General features: G+C 38.6%; 1 protein-coding gene across 9 annotated transcripts in view; it reads left to right on the top strand.

Annotated features, from left to right (window-relative positions):
* The first annotated feature begins 239 nt into the window (after positions 1 to 239).
* The window catches only part of RANBP3L (RAN binding protein 3 like), a 49,409-nt gene continuing 38,584 nt past the window's right edge, over positions 240 to 11,064 (top strand). For 2 of the 9 annotated variants that reach the window (XM_029217563.1, XM_029217562.1), the window contains exons 1-2: positions 270 to 969; positions 8,804 to 9,025. In XM_029217563.1, coding sequence (XP_029073396.1) covers positions 879 to 969; positions 8,804 to 9,025 — 313 coding nt within the window. In that variant the 5' untranslated portion in view covers positions 270 to 878. Of the gene's footprint in view, positions 970 to 8,803; positions 9,026 to 11,064 lie in introns of all 9 variants that reach the window. The other 7 variants (XM_029217568.1, XM_029217566.1, XR_003792752.1 and 4 more) reach the window with 6 other exon arrangements.

Below are 11,064 nucleotides of genomic sequence, written 5' to 3'. Positions count from 1 at the left end.
AACTCCAAATAATTGCCTTGACAGCAGTCTGCTCTAAAACGGCCCGCTTCTGAAGACTCAAAGGTGTTTACAGAAACGGAAAGTTCCAGCAGTAGATTTCCATGAGCTCATTAGCAGTTCCTTTAGATGTCGGGTTTACACATCAATATCCATGCGGTATAAACTCCTGCTGTGAGCGTTCGTTTTAATTACAAACAAAGTAGCAGAAGTCAGATATGTGATGACTGCAACGTTGGGGCATCTTTTTAGAATCCCTGCTTTGGTCACTATTATTCAAAGCAACTCCAACGCCATTTCTTGCCTGCCTCTATATGCTAATCAGCCTAGCCCACTCGGCTCCTCCCCCTTCCAGCCTCCTTTAAGAACCATTCACTTTCAGCTGTCACGGAGGGTAACTCAGACCAGGCTTAGAAATCACTTGATTTAACTCGGCAGCACTTTTCTTTTTTTTTTTCCCTTTGGGTATGTATTACTCTAGCAGTCGTCTCTAAATACTGGAGCCATTAGACTTCATGTCAGCAGGAGTCATCATTGCAAAACTGTAATCTGTTAGAAATAGTTACTTTACTGGATTTTACACTATAAGGGGGGAAGTTTCAATGTGCTTTGAAATGAAAGAAGAATTAAGTTGTGTTTTTATCCAAATGAATTGGCATCTTTATATGTAGGAGAAGCTACAAGTTGGTAAATACTTATTTCAAGAATCATGACTAGGAAACACTTGGAAGTTTATTAGAGAAGTAAATGTTTTTCCATGCAAGGACAGCATCTGCCTGTACCTCTGTGGTTCTGGGTATCGTGTGAAGACCATTCTAGGTGACTGGCCAAGGGAAGGAATACCCTACTGATACCGGAGCCACAGCCGTACTGCCAGTACCATGTCTACCATACAAAGAAAGGGCAGCAGCCACCTGTTCAACAGTTTGCGCACCTGTAGACTGAAGATTCCAGAGGACCAGCAACATCAAGGTGAGTCAGTCAGGCTAATGGGTTGTGTGTTCTGTGACCTCCTGTCCATTTGCATTTCCGGAAGGATGGTGGGCTGGGGAATCTCTGCTGTGAAATGCTTTGCAATCTTCCATTTTTAAACTCTGAGAACAGACATAATAGTGATGTATAAGGGTGAGTTAACTTGCATTCACTATTGGTTTTTAAAGGACTATAGAAGACTATCGAGAATGGAGTTGTCATTCTGAAACTTATGTGCTTACACTTCTAGCCACTGTCATTTTCCCAGAGTACTCTGGATTTTGTGTAATTCAAAACACCCGTCTAGCCAAGGCTGAATCTGCTACAGGGGAAATTTGCTGAGAGTGGCTTTAAGTTGGTCTGCAATGCTCTCCCTTGTCCTACCACTAATGGTATCATCTTGGACTTAAAGTTTAAGCCTAAATTTGTCTGGATCTCTGGCTCATTCATTTGTGGGAGAAATAAATATATTCTAGGCTCTTTCTCTTTTACGGTTCTGGAACAGATGGAGACAGACAGGGAAAAGTGTCACATTTCACATGATGGGCACTCATTCAGACTGAACTATCTACCTTGCAGCCATTTTCACCATCAGTCTTAAAATTTCAAATCCACTACTCAGCCAGCTGCATCAATTAGCGGCAGATGGTTGACATGAATAGACAGGATGATCCCTCCAATCCATGCTGTCAGGGACACCAAGGACACTTGTAGAAAAGGCTGGGTGTCAGGGATGACATCACCCCCAAGAGGTTAAGGATTCACCCCAGACATTTCTAACTTCTCCTCAATACCCTCAATAGACAGATGGATCTGTCTATGTATGGATCTAGACTACAAGCTCTTTATTTTTCCATAGACACAGTTTTAGATTTCAGTGGTATGAGGAGTGTTGGCTGAAGGGCTGAAACCTCCCATTTCCAAGGTGGCATCTGTGTGCTAACATTTGTGTGAATGTGTCAGGCCACCTCCCTGCTTCAGTTCCTGGACTTCATGCTGTACAAGGCTTAGCAGAGTGTGGGTATAAAATACTTCCTATTAAGTGAAAACAGCAAAAACTACTAAGACCCTTCTGTACCATCAGGGCTCATATAAATTATTTTGAACTAACTGCCTTAGAATGTAAAGTCCTAGAATGTGCCAGGGTTTAATCACAGCACTGTCAAATGTACTTGCTTCTCTATTAATAGACAATCTAATTCATCATAGGATTTTTGTTTGCGGTTCATTTTGTTTGAAATGTTTAAAGCTACCTTCCCTCTCCCACAATTGTTGATGTAATATTTATTATAGTAACCTTGCTAGGGGGAGCATAAAGGAGATGGTAAAAATCACCTGTAAAAATCACCACCCAAAGATAGTTGCTATTAACATCTTAATGTATAGCCTTCTAGCCTTTTCTTATATGCACATGTACAAATTATTCTTTTGCTTGATTTTTTAAAGTAAATATAGACTTATTTTGTACATAGAGTTTGCAAACTGCTTTTTAAATCAACAATAGATTATGAACAAATTCCCTTGTCATATATTCTTCTACAACCTTATTTTTAACAGTTGTATACTATTCCTTCATATGGATGATAGCAAAATTCTTTTAGGCAATTTACAGTGGCTGGACATTTCATTGATTTCTAATTTTTCACTATTACAAGCAACACTGTGTCTAACGTACACTAATGGATAAATCATTGCCGAGATAAGATTATTTTCTTGGAATGCATTCTTAGAGGTGGCATTGTGGAGTCAAAGGATATGCATGTTTTTCAAGATTTTTCAGGGTGGGGGAGGCAGATGGTCCTCTAATCAGCAGTGTAGAGATATAGAGTCTCAGTAATACTGGGTATTATTTTTAAATTGTTTTTTTCCAATTTTATAAGTGGAAAATAGTATCCCACTGTTGCTTTAATTTAAGGCAGGCCGTGTTGATGGTCTCTGCCTTACTGGCCATATCCAGAACAGCCTGGAAATATCATTGTGATGACATACTTCCCAAAATATCAACAAGATTAGAAGTCTGGTCTCCTCTTGCAGACCAAAGCTTTTGCCTAGAATGTTTTGAAAGCAACCATATTCTTCCACAACCGAGTCTCAAAATATCTGCCCACATAAACCACAATCCATAAAGTTGTGAAGCATGCTAATGCAATCCAGACTGGCCACTGACTGCTACAAGAGATGTCATCTAGAGATGTGAGCTGACAAGTGACACTGGGCAGTGTTTGCATTCCAGTTACTGTCCCAGAGTTTAAAAGTATTCATTCAGTGCAATGGTTCTGACTTTTCCACCAAGCTATATTTGTACCTTGTTATTATGCAAAGTTCAGCAAAGGTCCAAGGAAGCAAAGCCATTTGTTTCAGAGTGAGGGCTGGCTGTGGATTTATTCACTGAGGTACTCTGAGTTTGTGGCTTTGGCCTACCACCAGCCAGACTAAGATTCCAGCATACAGGTCAGGATTAATTGACATTTAACTCTTTTGAGGCATAACCAGGTTCAACACATGCGTACTTTCCAGTCCTCCATGCTAGATGCTAAAGTGCTTTATGTTAAGTCTGAGGTATTTAACTCTTTCCACCTAGTCACTCACAAAATGTGCTTTTTGGGTGACCACATAGATAAAAGTCACTTATTCTTCAGCAATTAGCTGTACAATGACTATGCAAAACACTGTGCCAGATGCTGGGTATGTACGCTGAACTAAGCCAGCCAAGCCGCATGCTTTCCTGTCTACATAGACTTTACACCCTATGGCAACAGGTGCTATACTAGTCCAGAACGGAAGTCCAGAAGGCTAATCTTTCTACTGTTGCTTCTTCTGTGGTATTTTAAATCCATCTGTCTATAACATTGATCTGAGACCACATTTGTAGACATTAATTTATATGTCTATAAATACTCAGCACAAATTTCAGTACACATTACATGTACTGGGCAGATTTAACGATCCTTACATTTTACAGTGCTTTGAAGTTCACAGAGTAGTTCCACAGACATTATCTTATTTACTTATACAGATGTGTATACATATATACATGTGTATACATGTATGTAACGTGTGTCTACATACATGTAGGTATGTATGCCTGTGTGTACACATGTATGTATACATCCTATTGTTCTCTTTCTCTGCAGAAACTTGATTAATACACTACTTCACCTGGTTGTTATGAGAATTAAATAAGATAATGTATGTGAGACTACTTTGTTAACCTCAAAGCATGTACATATATACATACTCTATATGTATATACGTGTGTGTGTATATTGAAATATACAGATACATATAGATAAAGATATAGAGAGAGGGAGAGAGGTTATTTTAAGGGACTGAACACATGATTATGGAAGCTAGCAAGTCCAAAGTCTGTTGTGTGGGGCAGCAGGTTGGAGACCCACGTGAAGATCCTACCGATGTTACAGTTGAAGTCCACAGGTTGTCTGCCGGCCAGAAGTCCCGTCTTCCTCGGGAGAGGTCAATCTTTTGTTCTAGTCAGGCTTTCAACTGACTGGATGAGGCCCATCAACATTATGGAGGGCAATCTACTTTACTCAAAGTTCACCAATTTAATGTAAATCTCATTCAAAACACTCTCATAGAAACATCCAGAATAATGTGTGACCAAATATCTGGCACTGTGGTGCAGCCAAGTTGACACATAAAATTAACTATTACAGGTAAGCATCATTAGCCTCATTTTTCAAGATGTGGACACTAGAAATCTTCAAGGTCAAGTGATTTTTCCAAGGTTACATAGTTATTAAAATCTACATTCAAGGCACTTTCTGTTATATATAGCTGTCTCATAAAATCCACGATTCTTAGTGTTACCATGATTAATTTTCTTCCTTGGTCCATATTAGAAAACCTCTGCAGACCCAAGATGCATTGGGATTCCTCCTGATTTTGTGTGTTCTGACACCAATTTTTGGACACCAACTGGGTGTCCTACAATTCAATTCAATTCTAACACTACTTAGAGCTAGCAAGGACCCCAAAAGTTAAGGGCTCAGTCTCACAAGACTGCCCCCCTTCAAATGCCAGTTACAACTTTCAGGTGTCTCCAAGATACCTACATTTCTGCCTGGACAACTACAAATTCAAGGCTTCTCACAACCCTCTCAGGTTTTAAAATTTGCTAGAACATTCACAGAACTCAAGAAAGCTCACAATTGCCATTTTATTATAAAGGATACAAATGAACAGCCAGACGAAGGGATACATAGGGCAAGGTCTAGGCAAGTCCCGAGCACAGGAGCTTCTGTCCCCATGGAGTCTGGGTGCACCACTCTCCCAGTACATCAATGAGCTCACCGACCAGGAAGCTCCACTGAGCTTGGTGTCTGGAGTTTTTATATGAGATTTCATACTATGTGGGCATGATTGATTAAATTGTTGACCATTATTAAACTCCATCTCCAGAAGACCTACACGCACTTCTGTTTTTCTTTCACCAAAAAGGAGCTTCAAAGAGATAGTTTTGTTCTATTTGCAAAGCATTTAAAGTCACAGATTGGTAGAAACAAATATAGATCATTTAAAAATTATTAGAAAGGGGAGAACTCATATTCTATTCACTTATCGTGTTCAACCTCACACTCAGGACAGGAATCCTTTCCATAATAAGCCTTCCTAATGGATGGCACATATGTGAGGATTTGGAAAATTAATGTAATTATTTAAACTTCACTTTCCCACCTTACACTTGTTAGGATGGTTACTATTAAAAAAAAGAAAACAGAAAATAACAAGTGTTGATTGTTATCAACAATAACAAGAGAGTGGAGAAATTAGAACCATTGTGTTTTGTTGGTGGGAAAGTAAAATCATGCATCTGCTGTGGAAAACAGTATGGTAGTTCCTTACTATTTAAAATTTTAAAATAGAATTATTCTATGAACCAGATATTCTACTTCTGGGTATATACCCCCAAAGAAGTGAAAGCAGGGACTCAAACAGATGCTTGCACACACAATAGCCAAAAAGGGTAGGCAACCTATGTGTTCATCAACAAATGAATGGATAAACAAAATACATAACTGGATTATTATTCAGCTTTAAAAAGGAAGGAAATTCTGATACAGGCTACAACATGGATGATTCTTAAGGATATTATTATGTTAAGTGAAATAAGCCAGTCACAAAAGACAAATACTGCATGATTCCACTAATATGAGATGTAGAACTGTTAAATTCATAGAGACAGAAAGTAGAATGGGAATTTCCAGAGGCTTGGGCAGGGGCAGGAAGAAGGGTGAGTGGGTAGTCATTGTTTAATGGTATACAGTTTCAGTTTTACAAGGTGAAAGAGTTCTGGAGATTGATTGAACAACAATGTGAACAAAGTGAAAACTACTGTGCTGTACACTTAAAAATGGTTAACATGGTACATTTTATGGTAAGTGTATTTTACCACAATTTTTTTTACAGCTATGGCTGTCAAAGCCATCCCTAATTACATTTCTGGAGTTAAGACTTAAAACAACAAAAATGAAAGTAAAAATAAACAAAAAAACCCTTTCATTTTCCAACTTCTAAAACCAAAGCTAGGAGGAAATATTCTACTCATCCCTGATTCCCAAAAGCTATTTCTTTGAAAACATTAATAAAATTAATAAAATCCTAACTAGATTTCTCAATAAAAAAGAGAAAAAACAGGGACTGCCCTGGTGGTCCAGTGGTTAAGACGCCATGCTTCCACTGCTCCACGGCAGCGGGCATGGGTTTGATCCCCGGTTGAGGAACTAAGATCCTGCATGCTGCACAGTGCAGCCAAAAAAAAAAGAGAGAGAGAGAGAGAGAGAGAGAGAGAGAGAGGGACAAAGCACATAATCCATTATCAGGAATGATATAGAGTGCCATTATAGAGCCTTCAAATATTAGAAGGATAACAAGGGAATATTATAAACAACACTGTGCCAGAAAGATGCAGAAAAAAACATAAAGAACATTCAGTCATGAAAAATTTTAAAAGGATTAGGGATGGAAAGGAACTTACCCAACCTGATAAAGAGCTTTACAAAAACCAGCATCTAACATCGTACTTTCAGTATCAAGTGAAAGGCTGAACACTTTCCTGCTAAGATCAGAAGATAACAAAGATGTCCGCTGTAATTCCTTCTACTCAGCATCATACTGGAGGTCCTAGCCAGTGTACTAAGTTAAGAAAAAGAAAACAAAAGGCTTATGTATTGGAAAGAAAGAGATAAAGCTGTTTTTATTCACAGACAAGTGATAGTCTATGTAGAAAAATCCTTAGGAATCTACGTCCACTGCCCCAAACACTAGAACTAATAATAATAAATAATGAAATATGTGCAAGACCTGTACACTTAAAACAGACATTGCAGAGAGAAGCTAAAGAAGATGGAACTAAATACATGAATTGGAAGGCTCCATATTATTAAGGTATCAATCCTCCTCAATTGATCTAGAGAGTCAAGGCCATCCCAATCAAAATTCTAGCAGACTATTTTTTTTGGACAAGCTGATTTAAAATTTAAAAGGAAATGCAAAGGATCTAGAATAGTTAATCAATCTTGAAAAAGAAATACACAGTTGACAACTTATACTTTGGATTTTAAGCTAAAATAATCAAGGTGGTATAATAATGGTGTAAGGATAGAAAATCAACCATTGCAACAGAAGAGGGAGCCGGGAAATTGAACTATTATTCATATGTGGTCAATTGATTTTTGAAAAAGATACCAAGATAATTTGAAAGAGAAAAAGATAGTCTTTTCTGTAATAATCCTGGAACAAATAGATAAACATATTACTAAAAATGAACCTTAATAACTACCTCATACAAAAATTAACTTGAGGTGAAATATACTAAAATGCAAAAGCAAATCTATAAAGCTTCTAAAAGAAAACAGAAAACTATCTTCACAAAGTTGGAATAGGCAGGTTTTAGACAGACAGAAAAAGTGCTAACCATAAAAATTAGACAAATCAGACTATCAACATTAAATGTATCTGCTCTTTAAAGGATAACATTAGGAAAAGAAAAGAGAAGACTGGGAGAAAATATTTGTAAAAAATGTATCTGAAAAAGGACTTGTAATCAGAATATATAAAGAACTCAATGTAAACAATTTGATTAAAAAACGGAAAAATGATCTTGCAGGCACTTCAGAAAGAATATACAAATGGCCAGTAAGCACATCAAAAGATGCTCAACATAATAAGTCATCAGGAAAATGCAATTAAAATCACTGTGAGATATTGTTTCACATTCACTAGAAGGGCTAAAATTAAAAACACTGTTGATACTATGTGTTGGGGAGAATGTGGAGAAACACGACTCCTAATGATTGCCGTGAAGTGGTATAACAACTTTGGAAAACAGTTTGTCAGTTTCTTATATAGTTAAATCTACACCTACCCTATGATCTAGCAATTATATTCTTAGGCATTGTCCCCAAGAGAAATGAAAACAATGCGTCCACAAGAAGCTTGAGCAAGAATGTTCATAGCAGATTTTATTCCTGTGAGCTTCAACATGAGAACAACCCAAGTGTATATAAGCAAGGTAAATGGATAAGCAAATTGTGGTATATTCATACACTGGATACCTACACAGTAGTAGCAAGAAATGAATTACTGATACATGTACCACAGAGATGAATCTCAAATGTGTATAATAGCTTGGGGGTAAAAACAGGAGGCTGACCCTGTGGGATGAAGGACCAAGATCTTGGCACACATGTTAACGCATACACCAGAATGCTGCCACACGTGCTGGGAAGCTCGGGCAACAGGATACCTTTTTTTTTTTTTTTGCGGTACACGGGCCCCTCACTGTTGTGGTCTTTCCCGTTGCGGAGCACAGGCTCCGGACGCGCAGGCTCAGCGGCCATGGCTCACGAGACCAGCCGCTCCGCGGCATGTGGGATCTTCCCGGACCGGGGCACGAACCCATCTCCCCTGCATCGGCAGGCGGACTCTCAACCACTGCGCCACCAGGGAAGCCCGACAGGATACCTTTTAACACTTATTGATATGCCATGTTATGGAAGGCCATCTACTGAGGATGTTCTAGACACCTTAGATGGTGAGTTCCACTAGGGGACCTATAGGACCCCTTTCAAAACTAAGATTCTATGATTTGTCCATAATTATTTCATTCATGTTGATGTTGTCTCCTTAACTGTGTTGTACAAGTTCTTTGAGAGCAGTAAACTGAGGTTATACCCTGGACTACACCACAGTGCTAACATGTCACTTATAAACAAATCACATTTACAGAGTGTTTGTCATAGGCCAGACACTGTTTTAAGCGCTTTTCATGTGTTTGCTCGTTTCTCTGCAAAAGCCTCATGAGATAGGTAATGGCCAAGACCTCACAGCAGGGGTGTAGAGGCAAGATCCTAACCCAAGAACCCTGACTCCAGAGCCTCTGCTTTAATCCATGCTCACTGCCTCTTATTGGGCACAAAAACAGATGCTCAGCTAAGCACTTATGAAGGGCCTGAGTGACGGCTGGCCCTTGAACTCAATTTGTGGTTCAGTTGTTCAAAATGTGTTGTTTTTGAAGTCACCGGTTAATTTCTATATAAATTACTAACCACATCCAACTGTCTCAGAAGTGGGTATTTGTCCCTAAGAGAAAGAGGTGAGAAAATGCAGCTGTATCAGTGCAAATACATCAGCTCAGAGAAAGTGACCTGCTTGCTGGGCTAGCAGTTTTCTTTTAAACAACAGCACAGTCTGTATCTCTCACACTGCATGAAGTGTGAAAGACAGCAATGCACTGTTTTTGGAACTGGACTGCTGTGGCCTTGGAGAAATCCTTCGTATTTCTGACAAAATAAACAAGCAGTGTCCAAAACTCCAAATTAAAAAGGGCTAAATAATATTCATTGTTATAATTCACTTTTTATTTAAATTGAGGATTCTATTTAAAAAGTGCTGGCTCAACCATTATATTAAATCATTAACTTGACTTGAAATCTTAAACAACGTTTCGGCAAGGTAAGTTTCACACCTGCGTTGCTTTTTAATGAAGTCTGTTGGCAAATCTAGTACAATATCCAAAAGTCAGGATTTAATATGCAATCAATACCTGTATTCAGTAGGAAGCTGCATTCCTTCTACCCAAATGTCAGATAGCTCACCCCCTGTGGATGGCAATAAACAAGCAAGGCAGAAGTCATAGGTAAAAGATCTGGACTGCTAACAAGTGATGATGGTCTGAAGATATATTTTGAAACTAACTAAAGTAACATCAAAAGAGCATAAAACATGCATGTGTGAGCTGAGCCAGAAAGAGGACAGGGGTTAAATTGGAACTGAGGAGATGGGACCTGATCTCACAGGAGAGAGAAGGAAGAAATTTTTTAAATGGCCTATATCACCACAAAATGGGTTCAGGTCCTGAAAGAATGTAATGCTGACAGGACATAAATTCTTTTCCCTTAGCAGATCCAGAGAAACTACCAGACCTCCAGAAACTACAACTCAGTAACTTGATCATGCCTCTAGAGTAGCGATGCACCTAAGTGAAAAAACCATACTTCAGATCTATATAATGACTGGCTTAAGTAACTGGCACCAAATCCTTTCTCGTCCTGATGAAAGGAGGTAATTTGTAACATAGAGGGATGCTGCCATCTAGAGAGAGAGTGTAAAGTAAGGAGAAAGTTTTTGAATGTTGGAAATGGACTATTTGGGTCTAAGGTTGGCTGTGTTAAACTTTAGTTATCTGCAGAGAAGTGAAATTGCAGATAAAGATTTGTGTGCCTGTGTGTTTTTATAAGCTGAGCATGGGTAAGACATATACCGGTGCTACAGATTATGAGGTTCTGTTTGTTCAACAAGGCCAACTTTGTCATAAGGAGCTTCATTTTCAAGCTTCGGTGTTATTTGCCATTTTTCTTTTTGAAAATTGAGTAAGCTAAAATTAATTAGTAGAAGTGATTGTTTTGTTAGTGGGATGAAGCAAAGTAGGTTTAGAGGGGTTTGTAGAGAACAACTAGCTACAAATTTAAAGATAAGAAAAAACCAAAAAGATAGAGAAAACAAATCTTCATAAAAAAACCCCACCATAGGGACTACCCTGGTGGTCCAGTGGGTAAGACTCCACGCTCCCAA

The sequence above is a fragment of the Monodon monoceros genome, unplaced genomic scaffold, assembly GCF_005190385.1.
Source record: "Monodon monoceros isolate NGI ecotype Baffin Bay Population unplaced genomic scaffold, NGI_Narwhal_1 Super_Scaffold_12, whole genome shotgun sequence".
NCBI lineage: Eukaryota > Metazoa > Chordata > Mammalia > Artiodactyla > Monodontidae > Monodon > Monodon monoceros.
Note: the sequence above shows the minus strand (reverse complement) of the source record. Positions and strands in the feature narration are given on the sequence as shown.